This window comes from Apaloderma vittatum, unplaced genomic scaffold (genome assembly GCF_000703405.1).
Source record: "Apaloderma vittatum isolate BGI_N311 unplaced genomic scaffold, ASM70340v1 scaffold31320, whole genome shotgun sequence".
Taxonomy (NCBI): Eukaryota; Metazoa; Chordata; class Aves; order Trogoniformes; family Trogonidae; genus Apaloderma; species Apaloderma vittatum.
Window position 1 is genome coordinate 1225 of NW_009695583.1, and position 18988 is coordinate 20212.

The following is an 18988-nucleotide window of genomic DNA, read 5'->3' on the forward strand; positions in this document are numbered from 1 at the left end:
CAGCATCTCCAGCTTTAGCTCTATTTTTCTCTCAATTTCCACTGAATAAAATGGATTTGACATTATTTTCTCCGGATGCAATTGTTCACATTTTACTCACCTGAATCTTTTTGTTCTCCCATACTCATGCATCTAATCTCCCTAAATCCTTTTGTACTATCTCTATCCTTACTCATTTGTACAATTCCTCCCATTTAAATATAATCCGCAAATTTTATTGACTTTTTGTATAATTCCTTTCCTAGCACTCCATTAATGAAAACAGCACATAGGACCAGTTTTAAAACTAATCAAGTGATACATGAACAAGCACTTTCTGTTATTTGTGTAGGTTGTGATCCAATAGTGTAGATGTTTGTATGCACTGTACAATAATGCAGCTTACCTGGACTCTTAGAAAAAGAGGACAAGCATAACTTGGCAGATAGGTCACTACTTGTTTATACATTTGCTCCAAGTTTAATGATGTATTCTGCTTTAGAATAAGAGAAGCCATAAACTTCATGACCTGGGAGGAAGGAAGTGAGATGAGAATTTTGAAACCTGAATAAAGTTGACATTTTAGTAATGAATATTACAAAAAAAGAACTGTAGTTCATTAATAACCTAACAGTCATATATCATCTTCTGGTTTACAGTAAAGATGGAAGACTATATTCATAATTTGTATGGTATCACACATATTTGGAGATCACCCAAGTGATCACTTAAGCAATAATGCTGTAAATCAGCTTGGCAGGTAAGGGTAAATGGAGTCCTATGCTCAATACTAATCAATAAATGTGGATAAATGTCAACACCAGTCCTCTCAAAAACAAGAGTGCTAAACCTTCTTCCCAGATTAGCCAATTGTGTCTTCTCTTCAGTTTCAGCCTTTCTCTCTTGCCAATATGTTCTCTCAAAACTCTGCATCTGAATGTTATTAAAAGAACGAGAAATTGCAAGTTCTTACTGGTTTGTGTGTAAAGAGAGAGCACCGTGGGTCTAGAGGAAAGACCAAAATGGATAAAATACAAAAGCAATGAGCTTCAACAATCACAAATAACTGCACACTTTAACTGTCAGCTAGTCATAACAGCAGAGACATTCTGCCAACATTACCTTTTGTCTCCTTTTTATATTTTTTTGTGCTAATGCTACAAGACTTGTAAGTAATTTGATTTTGTTTATGTTCAACTGTAGCTATCAATAGTCACATAAACTGGGTAGGTATCTGCAGCTAAGTGCTATACATGAAATGAGAAGCTCTCATATTTTTGAGTCTGATTTTCAGTCATTCTTTATTATCATCTTTCTTGTTGTGTGGCAACACATTTTTCACATTTTAAACTGTTTTATCATCTCATGGTGGATTCACCTTGACCAATAAACAAACATCCAGTCAGCTTTTCACTCACTCCCTTCTCCCAGGCGATGGGAAAGAAACAGAAGAAAAGCAAGAAGACTCGATGTATCAAGATAATGGCAGTTTTAATGGGGAAAGCAAAAGCTGCACGCACAAGCAAGGCAAAACCAGGACTTCATTCACTATTATCCATCATGAGGCAGATGTCCAGCTACTTCTGTCAGGGTAGGGCCTCATTCAGCGCATGCAGCGGTCGCTTAGGAAGACAAAGGCTGTAACCACAAACGTCTCACCCGCTTCATTTTCCCAAGCTTTTATTACTGAGCATGGCATCATATGATATAGAATATCCCTTTGGTCAGTTTGGGCCCACTGTCTCATCTACCTCTGTTCCTAACTTCTTTCCCATCCCCACCATACTCACTGCAGGCAGAAAGCCTTGATACTGTGCAAGCTTTGTTCAGCAATAGTAGAGTGTTGATAAGTTATCAACAGCTTTAGCCACCAACACAAAGCACAGGACCATAATGAAATTTAATCTCTATCCCAGCCAGACCTAGTACATACTTCAAGAAAAAAAATGCAATTGCATTAATGCAATTTCTTTTTTAATCTTCTTTTTCCCTCTGTCCTTGTTTTTGCAATATATCCATTGAGAGATGGTTTATGAGGTCAAGTTAAAAGCAAAATAAGGCAGAAGAATGTCTTCATACACTTTCCTATAGTTACTTTAAGTCCTACCTTGTTGACATTTTATTTTGATGCATGGATGTGGATTCTCCAAGGATGTGAATTTAGTTAAGTCTTTAAACTTTTATTTAGATTATGCAGCTATCACAAATTCATGAAGGATAACTTTTCAAAGACACAAATCATTGCATACACATAAAAGTGTATGATTCACTGGCTCATTAGCAATGTGGTGGCATTTTCATTATCTACATCTACATTTTAGCTAGGTATTAAACAGATGACTCAGTCAGAAATGATTCATAGGTTTAATACATGAAATAAAAGTTATCAAGGGTTAATAACTAATCTAGCAGAAGAAAAATGTACAGCTAAAGCTTCTTTTACCTGGCACAGATACACCATACACATTTGCTTCTTGTATGAAGTCCAACATTACAATGACATCGGAAACTTCTGTAGTTGCAACATTCTCCCCTTTCCACCTAAAATGTTAAAAAGTAATTTATTCCCCTGAAAACATACAGACACCTCCTTTTTAGAAAACATGAACTTTACAAGGCATTCCATTGCAGACCAACAACACTTCAAATTTGTTCCCACTTGTCATATTAGTATATTGACCGCGTCAGTAGATGATACTTGCTTCAAATGCAATGCAATACTAACTATCACTGTAAAGCACAGTGAAATTGAAAACTTGCCACAATCTGATATAATGGTTCTCAGAATTTTAATATGTATCTAAATGTATCAAATGTGACTAGTCCTTACTCTTTGATACATTTTTCTTCAGTTTCCAATCTCCCTGCTTGTACCATCACTAAATACTATGCTTATCGGAAGGACTGTTCAAAGAGCTGTAATCCCTATAAAACATTCTGGAAATAAGCCATCTAGCTCCACGGTAAGGTTTTTACAAAATTAAGCCCCTACGACCCACTTCAAGATAATTATAAAATAATTATAAGAACAATAAACAGAACTCTTCTGGTTGAAAACAAACAGAACAATATTACTGTATTATGCATATCCATGTTTTTTAATTAAGAAATGTGAGAAGAAACAATGATTATACCTGAAGGTATCTCCAATCCTGTCCCAAAAATAAAGAAAATCCTCATGATCTTGAACCATTAGATCTCCAGTATTAAAATAAAGATCTCCCTTCTTAAATACCTCACAGAGTAATTTTTTTTCTGTGTGTCTCTTACTTCCTGCGTAGCCAAAGAAAGGGTTCTTTGCATTGACTTTCGAAATGAGAAGACCAGCCTCACCTATACAGAGAAGTTGAAAGAATGTAAACCTAGGGTGTCATTGCATTATTTCCTGTACTTTACATTAATATTAATTTGGTACATATGAATTTATGAGACTGGGAACCAAGTTTGGCAGAGTTCAGTATGTAAGATGCAATAATAAAAACTTACCTTTTTCCACTGCTTTACTATATCTGTGGTCACCTCTGTATGCAAACTGACCATAAAGACATAGTAAAATATTGTCCCGTCTTTTTATTTCTTCCTCATGGCTCACCAAAGAGATTTTCCCAGAACTGTCATCTACCAGTTGTAAGTTCACTAGTAGGTTTACTGTCTTAAAGTGTGCTTCTGGTGAATATTATGCCCCACTCCCCACACCTTACTGAATTTTCAGTGATAAGACCGAACTTCATCAGAAAAACTAGTGTTAATAAAAAGCAGGTGTTTGACATAGGCATTAAAACCATCATCAGTCTTATTTCAGAAGTTCTGAGAACACTCCTAAAGAATTTCCATTAATATGATAGAGCTTCATTGGTTTCTTTTTTGAGTAAAATATAAAAGTTGTAATATATTTTTTTTTCTCTCAAAAACAGGGAGAGATGTGGAAAGGATTATCCTGTTATGCACATAGACTATCAGGGTGTTAGTCTGCTGAAGATGGGATAGTTGTATCAACTCCTAACTCTTTTGGAAGCACCTTCTGAACAATCACACTTAAAAGTTAGATTACTTTCTATCAGAAACAAGAATTATAAACATGAAAATAAATAAAAATAAACACATATCCAATGATGTGTCCAAATTTTTAATTTAAGACTATTTGCTCATAAAAGAGCTGTTCCTTTTTTCCATAAATTGGTAGTGTTTAAGGTGAAAGCATTTAGTTACATGCTAGTATTACTGAAGCAATGATGGTCTGAAGATACAGACCATGGTAAGACAAAGGCTATAGACAGAGAAAATGCTTTTATTAGACTAACTGGTGTAATTTGAAAAAAAATTAGAGAAAGTGTCTAATTAGAGCATGTGTTCCCTTCACAGGTCAGTCTGACAACCCTACAGATCACTTCCTATAAAATTTCACATTTCAGGGACGGTATTTTCTTGAGCGTGCCCATCTCTGATTAGGACTTGTTACAGACCCTCTTAACTCCTTTGAAAAATCTCCTTCAGCTCCCTCTTAAAGCTGTCTGCCTGAACTTCAATATGAGCTTTCTCGCTTCCGCTTCCAGACATTAATTGCAGCTGTTACCTTCCTACGGCACAACAGAGATGCTTCAGTATGTGATGAACACTTTGAAAATAGGCATAATCAGGAGACACTAGATATTTGATAAGTATTTTGAAGACAGCTATAATCAAGCAACACCTTTTTTTTAAAAAAAGTTTGTTAAGCTTAATCAGTTCACTCTGAAACACATAATCTCTCAGCAAAAAGCATTTGATCTAATCCATCAGTCTTTCTTGTAGATGTTTTAGGCAATCGTATCACTATGTTACCCTCCTTTAAAAAATACAGATGTCATGTGTTGCCTGATCTAGTCGAGAGGTGACGTCCCTGCCCATGACAGGGAGGTTGGACTAGATGATCTCTAAGGTCCCTTCCAGCCTAGGCCATTCTATGATTCTATGATTACCTCCATATTCAGAGATAATATCATCACTTTTGAACTCTTCCGTAAATACATCCAGAGATCTCCTAACTTTGTCTAGTGACAGCACTGGTATGTTTAATCATGTTCTCTCCTAGATCAGAAATCATATTGCTTTTATTTTTTCAGAGAAAAGAGTAATAGTCGATGTTGGCGTAGTATAGTAATACAAGAGGAAGTCTCCTTAAAAAAATCCCTGGAGTATTTGTATTACAATCAAAATGCTGTTATATCCTCTTACAACATATACTTACCTTTCTTAACTTTTTCACACCAACCATGCTTATTTCTAATTGGTTCATCTTTTTGGAAGTCATACTTGATTAAATCAAACGGGAAAAAAAGCTAAAAAGGGAAAAAGGATCATCAGTTACCTACACACTGACATCTGGTGGCAGCAAACATACGCAAGGAAACCTTTACTCCAGTCTTGTTCATCTAGAAGAAGCATGTAGTTTCATTCAAAAATGAAAATACTCTGTATGTAAACTTACACCACTTCCTGGAGGTAAGCAGCATCAAAATATTTTTATAACCTTGTAACTTTCAAAAATACTTGAAGAAGCCACAGAAACATAATTTTGTTCTTTTTCTGACAAATAAGTTATGGGATCTACGTACCGGTGGAAGAGCCTATATGAGTCACGATAATAGAAGCATATCTGGAATTTATGACATTTTATGTGGTATATCAGCAGTCTATTTAACAACTTGTCAAACTAAGGGTATACAATTGTTTTCTGGGGAAATCTTGGCAAGCAGAGAAAACAATTTTTAGAACATATGATTACACACCTGCACTCTTCACAATAAAGTAATGCAATATAATTTAAGGATGGTGTTATGGAAGTGACAGAAATAAATGATAGGATGCCAAAACCACACAATCCTTTCCTATCCTGCATTTAGTTTAGATGAAGAGTGCGTAATTATTTTACCCTAATTTGAAACGTTGCTGTAACTTTTTCATATAATTTTATTCTCAAGGAAGTCTGAATAAAGAGCAGTCTGAGTCAAATGTTAAGCAGTGCAACTTCATAGTATTAACTGTACCTATTCCAGTTAGCTTTTCGAACTAATAGTCATGCAAATACACAATTAAAGGGAGAAAACACAACATATTTCATTAGACATGCAAAATGAAACTACACTGATATACATTCTGTGCAAACAGCTGTCTCTTTGCAAGCCGCTCTCTTTTCATATTAAATACTAAAAAATGAAAGCTCCAGAGCAAAGCATTTAGTCTGGTTACAGGCCTACATTTGTTTTATCTCATTATTCAAAATTTATTGGAAAAGAGGGCCTGAGCTGTGGAAGCATTACCATTTTATTTTCACAGGGTACTGCATACAGAATTCATAACTCTAATCTACATTTTACTCCCTGAAGCACCACATGAATTTACCAAAAAAACCCATGGTTTATCTAGCTGAAACATAAAATTAGTTAAACTGCAACATTATTGTCTATTACTATGCTGCCTGGGTGTTATCTAATAACAGGATCCTGTTCTCTGTGTGTGTCCTCCCCCCTTTTTTTTTCATTTATGGGAAATATGTGAGTTTTGAAAATAGTTTTGAAATTCCCAAAGGTTCAACTTAGAGTGAATGTTCACAGAACCTTCATCAGAGAACAAGGATCAAAAGCTATTGTATTTTATTTAGTAATTTGTTTTAGAAATAAGATAATTGTTGAATTCTCTAGGAGAATATCTGTTTATAAAACAAAGCATTACATGTAGTAGATTTAGTTCCAAGTATCTTAAAACTATGAAGTATAAAAAATAAATAAAACATTCTGGAGTGTAGTATCATCACATAAGTATTTTAAAAATATACTTGCAATTACTTATTTATACTGTGAAGACTTGATATATAGGTCCTCTGCACAGTTTTGTTAACCACAATAAACAAAACTTTAAAAAAGAACTTTTAAAGCTATGCTTGCTATTAACTGAATCACCACATATTATAGTAAAATATCTCGGAATACACTTGAAGTATCTTAGATTATTTTATTTCAAAACTAGTCAAAAGAGCAGAAACAACACTAATTTTCATTGCCCAATGAATTTAAGAGTTTTCATTGCTTGTATTAACACATGTCCTGTTCTTCCTGTGACTCCAGTTTTCCAGGGTCTTAAGATTTGCTTAAACCTAACTTTGTTTATTTTTAAACTAAAAAGTATCTCTTCTGCCACTTAAGTTCTTTGACTGTATGAAAAAAAGTGCATAATACTAATGCTGTGTTTCTGTGCAAAAGAAAAAATATTATACGTTGAAATGATTTATGATTTGTTTTAGGATTTAAATGCCTCTCAGCTCAAAGCTGATATTGATTCATACAGTTTTAAGTAAGAAAGATTTTGATTCGTGTAATACTTTGAATGCTTATGCTTAAAATAATGAAAGAAGTAGGTTAATAACTGAATAAACATTGGAGTGTTTGTTTATATGCTGTTTTTTTCAGGTGTACATGCCATGGGTTATTTTTAGCCCTTCTTACAAGCTTCCTCAGATCTCATTAGTCCTACTCTCCCATTATATATGACCTGCCATCACTCAGAATTTATTTCAGTAAGAGGTTTATATTTGATAGACTCAACTGACACTCTTACAGATTTTATCCATATCACATTTATATAAATACACAGAGAATGTATGCCATATATAATAAAAATAATAATTAATATCAGTGACATACATATTGTATGCAATACTGTATGCATATATATGTATGCAATATGAAAATATTACACAGTAATTTACTATATTTCTATGCCCATAAATTTAAATTTTACCAGATAAAAAGCTACTCAGAGCCTTCTACTATTCCTATTGAAGGTTTTATTCATAGGCCACAGTGATGCTTTCAAGCAAGTGAAACTATCCCTATTTATAGAGTACCATGTGAAAATAAACAAGTGCAAACAAGAGCACTGCTTCGAGTTAACAGCATATGCACAGTGGCCTCTTGGATGTCCAATAACTACTACAATGTTCATCCGTTTCTTCCTTTTAACTTGTATCTTACAAATCATTTATGAAGATAAATGTGTTATGTAGAACCTTAATATTTATCACCAGCGTTTGTCTAGAGGTCTTGGCACTTACTGGCAGAAAAGTTACTTTGGTCATTCTGAGAGCTCTATTTGTCTTTTAACACCGTAACTTTGAGCTGCAGTTCACCTTTAGAAACTGTGCCATGGCCTTACGTACAACAGAAACACCTTCCTACTTCTTTTCATTCTTCCCTGCTCAGAACATTACACTTTGAATCTACCTGCTATTACTCCCACTAGACTCTCAATATCTATACGTATGGGGTTTTATACTGCTTTTACTTCATTATGGCTGTGCAATTATACCAGAAGAAAAAGAGTAAATTTCTTCCTTCTCCTTTACTATATCACAAATATGAACACACAACCCTCTTTTCCCCTTTCTCAGTTCTCTTTCCTTCTGCCCACAGTGTAAGAAACAGGGGTTTAGGAAATCCCTAGAGGTATATCTGAGGATATCTCCTCATATTGTCCCAGCAGGAGACAAGTGTCCCTTTCTAACTTCAGATCATTCATGAGTCAGTAAATCAAAAATAAAGCTGCTCTTCTTTACATATTGCTAGATGTCCAGCAGATGTCATTCAGGCTGAAGTAAAACAAACACAACAGCTACACTTCAGAATGCACTGTTTTAACAATCTGTAACCTGTAAAATGCATTAAAAAACCCCAATATCAAATGCCTGGGATAAGTAAAAAAATGAACTTATCTATGGCATTAAAATACATAATTTGTGTCACAATACAGATTGCAGAGTAATCAAAAATGCATTAAAAAGGTCCCTAGGCTTAAGTACTTGTTTAAATATTTATTTTTTTTTAGGGGGAAAAAAAAAAAGGAAATCACTAAAAAGTATGTCTCATGATGCTTCCAACATTCCTTCTCAACCTCTTTTAGACTTTTGTGAAACTGCACTATGTCTAAGTCTTTGTTCATGTCAACACCACTCTGCTCTAGCATACGAGGGAGCTAGTGGCACCTGCAAACAAATGTCAAGAAGCAGTCTGAAGGAACTGCCCTCCAGGAGAACTACACAGGCGACAGAAGCAGAGCCCCAGTAACTAACAGATCTCAAAATTGTTAATTCAATACATATTAACAATTGTAATTTTATTACTATGGCATGTTGTTCCAATGACACAAACGCTTTCAGAGAGAGACAAGTATGTTGCACAACCATAAATGCTCTGGATCAAAACAAGTTACTTATGAAAAAACTCCTCATGGAGATTTGAAATAGTCTCTGAAACCACCTTGATTTGGAAGAGATTTGAGCCCATTCTATTTCCACATAAAACAGCCCATACAACCTACCCACTGACCTGGTTAGACAGACCATGCCCATGTAATCAAAGAGAGATCGTTTGTCTCTGCACCGAATCTGTTTTTCGGTGACAACCTTCATTCTTCCCACAAACTCTACAGTCATAGAATACCAAAGGTATCTACTTTGGGGGAAGGGTCAGGATCCAGTATGCCTCAGGCCTCTTGGAGAATGGTCGTAGGTAAATAATAATCCTGCTCACAAATAAGGTGCTTTAGCTACTTTCCTTATGACAGAAACTACGGAAATAGCTGAAGACTTACTATACATTTACTTCTAGGTAAAGGAGAGTATTGAAAAAGAAAGAACAAAATTGGTTTCAAGCCAAGCCAAATGGAATTAATGTTTTTTTTCTAGTTCTTAAGATATCTTTCCATATTCATCCTCAGTAAACAAGGGGGCAATCTATTATTTTCTTAGCAGACTATACTGATGTTTCCACGGACTATAACAGCTCCAACTTCAGACAGTATAGTATATAAACCATAGAAAAGATGTCTAATGATATGAAGTATTCAGTTACAACTGCATTTATATTTTAACTGCAGTTTGCATGAGCTATATTTATTCCTTATCTGCAGTGACTAATGCAAATCTTAAATCCAATCACTAAAGCGGAAAAAGTAGCAAGTTTCATGTGCAAAACCCCCCCAAAAACCTAATCTAATCTGCCTTTTGGAAATACAAACAGTCTAAATTAAGGACATAGGAAGGGCCACTATCAATACATGCAAAACCCTCACGCTACTTGATTAAAACCACAGATAATTAAATCCAAAAATAGGTAATTTCAAGTCTAATCCTTTATATGCTTTATATAATTTTTACATGGTATTTCTAAAAGGTTAATGATTTATGACAAAACTCTGTCAAAAGTTCTGAAATACTGAAAATAAGTTTAATCAAGTTTGGAACAAATGTAAAATTTCGTAAGATTTAAAACCAAAATCTTTTAAAATAATTAAAATGTGTCTTGAAAAGTATGAATTAAAAAATTAACACAGCTCTAAGGACACCTACTAGTCCTTAAATTCCAGATTCCTGATTTCCTGTGGTGGATCTGTACCCTTCTAGAGACATCCACCAGCACGAGATGCCCCACTGTGCGTACCACAGAGCATCAGTCACATAGAATCAACAGAGTCAGTCTGCTTAAACCTCTGGGCCCTCGACAGCTTCTGAAAAACAGACTAGCTTTTGTGGTGTGTTTTTTCTGAGTGTTTCCAGGTTCCTCCCCACACTCTGGCTTCCTATCCCAGAAGTGAACAATTTCTCCGGCCTCGAGTTGTAACCTAGTCTGAGGTGATCGCAATGTCGTGATGCTATATTGAAGTCATGGACCCTGGAACGTATACTACCTAGAAACCAATTTGCACATCATTAGATCATATCTCTGATGTATTTCCTAACAATATTTTCATATCATTCTCTGAAAAAAAGGACATTTTACTATCAGTTCTTCCCAGGAGCACAGATATAACTTAAGTCAGCATGATTTGTATATACAGATAGGTATCAGCACAGAGAGGTATCTCAGTTAATTGGCAGATTCTAGTCAATTCGTGTACTCTTATTTATTTCAAGAAAGGTGAAAACTGGTGAAAATAACAACATAATGTTAAAGCTTTACTAAAAAAATTTTTCATATTATTAGCTAAAGCTTGGGACATGTGTTACTTACTGACTTACCAAACTATTTAAGAGATGGTATTAATAGGATCCAAAGGGAAAAAACTATCTTTGAATTTCAAGCTGAAATAAATTCTTCCTTATTTACTCAGAAGGATGAAGGAAAAGCCATCATGTGGGATATAAATAATATGTATTCCTCTAGTTTTATCTAGTTTTAGTAATGTAGTACAAACAAAGACATGCAGCAGATGTGGTAGATAAAAGAGCATAGAATTTTAACTAATTTGAATACCCTTGGCAACTATTGGCCGTCACAATTACTCAGCAGTGATAATATTTGTATTGTGTTATCTCTGAAACTTCTGAATAGCAATACAGTCTAGATGTAGAGTTACTTATGTTTAATTGCACCTAGGTACAAAATATCTCTTACGGTTATATATGCCTATATGTTACTTTATTTTAATTATTATTAGCTCCTATCTATGCCAAATACTTACAGAGCAATATGCAACATAAATATACCCTTTGAAAACAGCTTAAATATAACTCAGAACAAGACACTTGTATTTTTACTTCAAAGATGGCAAGTTCTTAGGTATTATAACAAATACAACTTCCTCTTTTGTCCTTTTATCCAATAAAGACTTGAAAGACTGTCAGATGAGAGGCAAAGCGTTTCTGACACTGTCTGCAGTCCTTTGGCAGCCAAGATTTCCCAGAGGGTCAATTAAACTTGCAATAACTTAAGTTAGAAAATTTATCTTGAACTTGTGACTGCATCTCCTTGTATGGTGGTCAAAGTCAGAAATGCATTTACCTTGAGCACCCTCTTTTACAAAGTACAACGTAAAAAAACCAGTCACCTTATAAAAGAAATTGGTGCGTCCAACAGATCCAATTTTTCCTATGTGGTTCATGAAACAAATGTTTCCTTCAGTAGCACCATAAAATTCACAGATCTTAATAGCACCAAATCTGTCTAAAAACTCTCTCCATACATCATTTCTTACTCCATTTCCAACTGCTAGCCGGACTTTGTGATTTTTTTCTCCTTCCTTCTGTTAAAAAAAGGAAAAAAATATTAAAATATACTGATAACTGCATTTGATTATTGCATATATTGTGGGTAAAACATATCTTCTTTAAATACATCAAGTATAAACAGGAAAAAAGTAAAACAACTAAGAAGTTAAAGAAAGATGGCATAGGTCACCTACAGCTACAATGTAGCAAACTTCAATCAAAAACCTATTACCTTGTTGAACGAAGAAATTATTTTCTGAATAAAAGCTACATTAATTTAGATAAAAGCTTCTGTATTTTAAAAGTTGTATCATCTAGGAAAACTGGGAAGAACCAAGAAAGGCAGGAATTATTTCTGACACGGGATTAAAGCCAGCAGAGATTAATACTTACTTCCATGTGTTCTCAGACTGATTCTAAGAAACAATCAGATTTCACACACTTGTAATACCTCTTCCTTCCCACACACTGAGTATGAGTCATCTGTATTTCTCACAGTATTAAGACTTGCAAAGTTTTGTTCAATGTTAATTGGAATACATTATTTCTCGGCGATCTTGAGTGTACACTGTTGTCAATTTCCATGTTTTATTCCAAGAAACACACAGTATGTGTTCATCCAGTTCAGTGCGACTAATTTGATTAACATATTCCCAAACCTTGTAACTCCATAGAGCACCTCTGGAATACAATCAGATTTAAATCGAAGTATCAGAAGGCAAAAGACCTCAAATGTTAGTTTACTTTTTTTTTATTTCACCTATTTAAAAATAAAACTTTTTAAAATCATTGCAAGAGGCAATATAGAATTCCCTAGAAGTGAGAGAGCACAAAATAAATATAGTTACGGTTTTTTGCCACATACTTTTAGAACTACGTAGCACTCTGGTATTCCAACATTTTCTGTAATACCCTATATATGTACACTGATGCAAATGTATACAAACACCTCTATATACATATATATGCAGATATTCACACTCTTGATTTATATGTGTGTGCATATGTGTATATATATACACATACATATACTACAGAAAGCAGAGTGTCCCTGTTTTCTGTTCTTCTATTCTAGTTTCCTTTTCCCATCCCAATTCTAATCGAGTAGGAATCAGGTATGTCTTTACAGTGAAATCTATTTTAGCACCATTAATCTGGCATAAAAGAAAAGCAAATTACTTCTGGGAAGAAATCAGCTCAGCTGACCAAATCAGGGATCTTTGGATCTTAAAAAAAGGAGAGTTTCTACCGAGTACATAGACTGGAGTGCTCTTCAGAGGTTTACATCTTGGCCAAATTCAATTTTTCATCAGGATTGTGAACTCCCAGTTCTCACTTATGTAAAAAAACCTAAATTTGCAAGCACAGTGAAATTTTAAGTTCCTCCTCTAAATCACAAAGATCGATTAAGTTTTTTCTTCCCTCTTCAAAACCCATAACTCACAGAAAGATAAAAAATTTCTTCACTGAGCTTCAGAGTCTTTCTTCTGGAAATTAAGTCCTCTTGCTGGAATGATTCAGCAAGACACTCTCCTATTTCACCAGATGCAGATAGTTCTTGGCACATTATAATCCCAGGCATTATCCTGCTATTTTACTTGAAAACTGTATCACTCACTAGCCTCTCTCGGTAAATAACCACTCTGTTTTTACAACCCAAGTCTTCCCTTTTCCTTTCTCCACTCCTACCTTACTTCAAATGCAAGAGTCATTTCTAAACACATGAGCACATACTTCACTGACTTCAAATAAATCATTAACAAATGCTGTGTTACACAGTAAGATGAAACTGACCGTCAATATAACCTGAAACACATTGTCTAAAAATTGCCCATAAATGTAATTTTTGGAGTGGTTTGTTTTTTCAACTTCAGATGCAATATCCCACTGTAATGGTGTAGATTTTCATATATCTGAAATAATACGGTCTGTTACATTACACAATCAAAATCATTATGCTGTGAATGAACAACAGAAGTGTTCCTTTTTTTTTAAGAGAAAGTGTTTCAGTGCTACTTTGAACTTTGTTAGGAAAACTTTTAACTCTTTTTTTTTTTTTCCCGAAAATTGTCCACCATCTTTACAATATTCTAGTCAGCTCAACTTAAAACTTTTCAAAGTGGGCTATTTCCTTACAGTTCTATTGCAAGACTGAAATCAATGTGTCAGTAACTGAACTGTAGTTACCCTTCGCTGATGTCATTGAATTATTCAAATGTACTGGCTCTGCTAAGACACAGAAAATCATAACACAAGAGATTGTTTCACAGAAGTCCTTTGTTATACAATAAACAGCAGAAACAAGTATGTGTGCATATATACACACACTAACCAGGTCATTCATCAGACTAGGAATATTTAAAATCTCTAAGTTAGTAAGCAGGTGAGTTTGCTTTTTCATTATTTACACTTCAAGAATTATAGAAGTGTTAATGGCTGTTTGCTGAAAAAACACAAACTAGGACCAACTAGAAAACTATGGCCTACAAGGAATATGTTTTGTTGCCTTTTTTTTTTCCAAAAGAGCAAATAGAGCATCATTTATAAGTGCAGTTACTTCAATACTTGCAATTCCTCATGTTATTTTGGCTGGTTTACATTACTACAGCACAAAGTTGTTTCTCTAGTGGAAAAGACACAGAGTAAACCTGACAGGTCAGCATTTTACTCTGTTTGCAACATTAAACCTATCAAGAATACAGAGTACACCACCTCACTTCAGGAAGCATTTTCTTAAGGCATTCAGCCTTTTTGCAAAAATACAAAGAAGGTGTAGGATGTCATCAAGAAATGATTACAGAAAACAAGTTTTCATGAAAGAGTGGGCAGTAATTCCCTTCCTCACAGCTAAGGTAGTTTTTCTATTAGATTGTAACAAAGTTTAAGGCTGGGCCAGACACTAAACTCTGACAGATGCTCCCTGTGATCCCACCACCAGCCTCCCATGGGAGGATAACAGGGGAACCATGGAGAGACCTTGAGGTGGAGAAAAATAACCTGAATCACTTTTAATGAAAAAGAAAACAATACTAACAATAAAGACGTTGAACTCTATACAGATATTATCCAAGTACGCAAATACATTCAAAGATACAAGACAATATGTTAATGTGGAACCCACGCATTCTGGATGTCAACTAGGTCCCAAGCAGAAGAGTCCCAGACTGGACATGGCAGCAGACAGGAGCGCCTGAGCCCAGATTCCTGATGACAGTCCCAAAAAACCAGAAAAGGAACGCTTGGAAGAGCTGTGCCACTCCCAGCCAGGGAGGCAGGGAAGATAGCCTGTCCAGATAAACAGTCCTCCTCTGCAGCATGAAAATAGGAGGCGGTTGCATGGAGAGATGACAAAAAATCCAAAGCAATCTCTCCAGCAGAGGAGTCACCTCTAAGGGGCCCTTATATACCGAGCACCATGGGAAGGGATGCTGTGATTGGTCCATTTGGGTCACCTGACTCATCTTCTCCTCCCCCTAGGCACAGCTGCCACCTCGCCCTCACTGTGGTTGCCACGTGTGTGTGCCTGGAGGCTCACAGAATTTTCATCCTGGTGCTCTCAAATCAGCGCAGATTGCATTGCCGCAGCTGCCATGCTTGTGATTTAGTGAGCTCCAGCACAGCTGTACCCACCTGCTGATAAAAGACTCCCTCAAGAGTACTGCAGTGCCTTCTGGGCGAAAGGCATTAAAACTGTAATGCATTTAGCAGTCTTTCAACTGTACAAATGGAAACTACATGTAATTTAATCTTCCAGCAGGTTTAGTAATTATTAAGAGAATTATTATAATGAGGGGAAACATTAAAGAGTGATAACTTACATTAGTTTTACATACAAGTATATTCATACAGCTATTTTTCAAGTATTTTACCTATACTTTTGTAAAATACTATATGACATGATCTCATATTAGTTTTATGTGTAAATAATTTTCAGTGGAAAGTAAACTACAGTAAATAAAACAGAGTTAGCACTTTAACACCTTTTTCATGACTCTTTATATTCATCATCTATATTATTGTCCAGATCACTGCCTGAGTCCAATGCTAGGACAGGCACGTTGGTATCCATGGGCCCTGAGGTGTAAAACTTGTGCAGTAAATAAAAGGCAATGAATAGGAGAAAGGATGATAACTCCAACAAATTCTAGAAACATGGTAGAGTGATGCACACTTCAGGTGTCTTAATGTACAAAAATCAAAATAAATTAAATATGGAAGAACCTGTGCTTTAAACAAGACTATAGCATAAACCAGTCATGCTTTGAACTTCTGCCATATTCAAATGGCATTCCATCGGCTAGCTTCCCTCCAGCACAGCAGATAGAATTATAGGAGTGGGAGGAATTCCAAGGAGTCATCGAATACACATCTCTTTTGGGAGATAAGCTCTGTGACCCTTTGGCAAATCAGTCAGTCATGGCGCAGCAGCTGGTATGCAGCAACTGCCAGCATGCGTACCCTTAGCCTGCTGCAAAAGCATAGTACCTTGTTAATGCTTCCTTCGCTAAAAGCTATGGTTTCCTCACGATGTCACCTTTATAAAGGACTCAGTGCCTTGACCTGGCCAACTGTCACCAGCAAGTTCAAATACTTCATGTCCCGTGACAACTGGCTCATGCTCTGTGCTTCTGAATGCAATTAACAGCTCTCTATAGGTAATTATGAAGGCAGATTTTTAGAATAATAGAATATTAGAACACCTTCCTAAGATTTTTTAAATTGTCTATTTATTTATTTTCCTGCACTTTGACTTTAGTTTCTTACAGTGATTCTGAAAAAAATTGAGAATTCAGTCTACATCCACTTATTTCTACCAGTAAATGTGAGGGATTTTTTCCAACGCCTTTGTGAAGCATTAATATGCAAGAACTGTTCCCACCTTGCACCTGGATTTTTCTTCATTCTGCTAAGATCTTTGAACCATATGCCAAATATCTGCATAGATCATAAATCAGTTTCTGACACACTATTTCTCCATTTTGTGTGCTTGTTTCATTTGTATAGTAATTAACCAACAAGTCAAGATCTGCCTTATTACAATAAATACCACATACCTGGGATTTTTCATCTGCCAGCCTTTCCTCCCTAAGTGTTCTTTGTAAACTATGTGGACTATCTGCACGGTTAAGTTGTTGATAAAATAAATGCCTTTTGAAGGGCCATCAACAGTATATTAATTGGTGGAGGAAGGATTCATGACTGCAGCTATGTAAGAACATACTTAGCAACTGCTTTGAGATAATAGAAGAAAACAGGTTCATTGTCCTACTTTTACCATTTCTGCAGCAAGAAAAGCCAAATGGAGAGAAGCAAAATCAACTTCAAGCAAAGGAGGCACGAATTATTTCCTGTATTATGGCCCTGACAAACTGAAAGCCATCTCAGGGCCTGAGAAATGCAAACATCTGTTAAATATAACATACAATGGACAGACCACACCGGATTTACATTCACGTATTTACAAGGAATGCATGTAGCAACACACTCGCCACATCCCTGCAGTTCAGGAACTGGTTGGTTGATGTGTAGTATAGCTCACTCTTACCATGCCTTCATTAATCAATCCCCTGATAATCTAATAGGATTAGATTCTAAAAGGAGTTTTCTTCCTTTAGCTCTTCTAATAGGAAATGTTTTCTTTAGCTGTACTTCTATTGCCTACCACTCAGTAATAGAAAGTAGATTGTTGTCTTTTTGGTGATTGCCCCAGGAGCCCACAAGTCAAAACAAATTATACAAAACTTTCCAAGGGTAAACTCAAAGAATTAAAGCACACACAGATTATTTCTTGTGCTCCATATTGCACACGCTATTCTGTGAGCAATATGAAGCCTTCCTTTGTAAAATTATATTGGGATTTCTAGGCTTCATTATCAGGACATTTTCTTCATATCACCACTAACTTAACCCAGAAGATGAGTATCTAGCAAAAGAAGCTAGGAGGAAGGAAACTAGTAAAGTTATATGGCCTCTTTAAGTCTCAACAAAGTCCTGAGCCACTATGTTAGAACCAGTAGCTGACATTGCAACTAGCCTTCAGTCCTGTTATGGGTCTGGAAAAGCAATGCCTCCTAAGGCCAAAGGAATTTTAGGAAGATTATAGAAGACTTCTTCAGGAAGAAAACATGAAAACTTTTACCCTTATTAGTGGGAAGAATGAGAAAACAGACAGAGAATCATCATGTGAATGAGGTCTAAGAGGTGGTACCAAGAGATTATATTTAAATACCAGAACGCAGTAGACAAAATGGATGGGTTTCTAATCTCCTTTTAAATCCACATTTTTAAAAATACTGTTGTTGTAGTCATGGCAGTTTAAAGCACAAAGTTTGTCATGATATAAAGTATATTTTTAATTAGGTCAACTGATATAGTCCAGAGGGAAAAAATCCAGAAGCTTCCAAATCTCTAAGCTTCATTTCAGCTGTGCTGAATACCTTCTTAGTCTAAAAATTCTATGCTCTCTTACTGCATGTACAAACGTTGTTTAATTCTCCTTTTAGGCACTGTTAATACTGTAATACATCCGCAACAACTTGGATTAAGAATGATGTCTGCTGATGACATAGGCAAGAGGTTGCAGATTTAAAAAGAAAAAAAACACTAAAACACAGGTTACTAGAAGAATAAATTGCAAAATTCCCACCAGTAAATAAAACTAATGACACAGAGATTATTCAGAGACTTCAAAGGGAAGGTGCAGATGTTGTTGCCTGTAACAGTGACATGTCACTGGGTTGGGGTATTTAATAAAATATTTATGCTGAAAACCTAAAAGAGGCTTGACAAATTCCCATTCCACATTTTAACAATAAGAGAAAGAACAATTTCCAGCACTGAATATAAATTGAGGTAAACTTCATCAGAGGATAAAATCTGATGTTAAGTAAACCCTCCACTGTTAAGAATTGCCTGCTGACTCATTTCACCTTCCTTACCTGACTATCAAATTCCGTTCTTGCAAAGAAATCTCTTTCTACATGGGAAAGA

The 18988-nt window shown here is 35.5% G+C and overlaps 1 protein-coding gene across 1 annotated transcript in view; it reads right to left on the reverse strand.

Moving 5' to 3' along the window:
* Positions 1–385: 385 nt before the first annotated feature.
* The window catches only part of SLC27A6 (solute carrier family 27 (fatty acid transporter), member 6), a gene marked incomplete at its 3' end in the record, with an annotated part of 36425 nt that continues 17822 nt past the window's right edge, over positions 386–18988 (reverse strand). The window contains exons 5-9 of the mRNA XM_009871810.1: positions 11839–12033; positions 5207–5297; positions 3114–3312; positions 2430–2520; positions 386–508 (exon numbers count right to left, since the gene is read on the reverse strand). Of these exons, the coding sequence (XP_009870112.1) occupies positions 386–508; positions 2430–2520; positions 3114–3312; positions 5207–5297; positions 11839–12033 (699 nt within the window). The remainder of the gene's footprint in view (positions 509–2429; positions 2521–3113; positions 3313–5206; positions 5298–11838; positions 12034–18988) is intronic.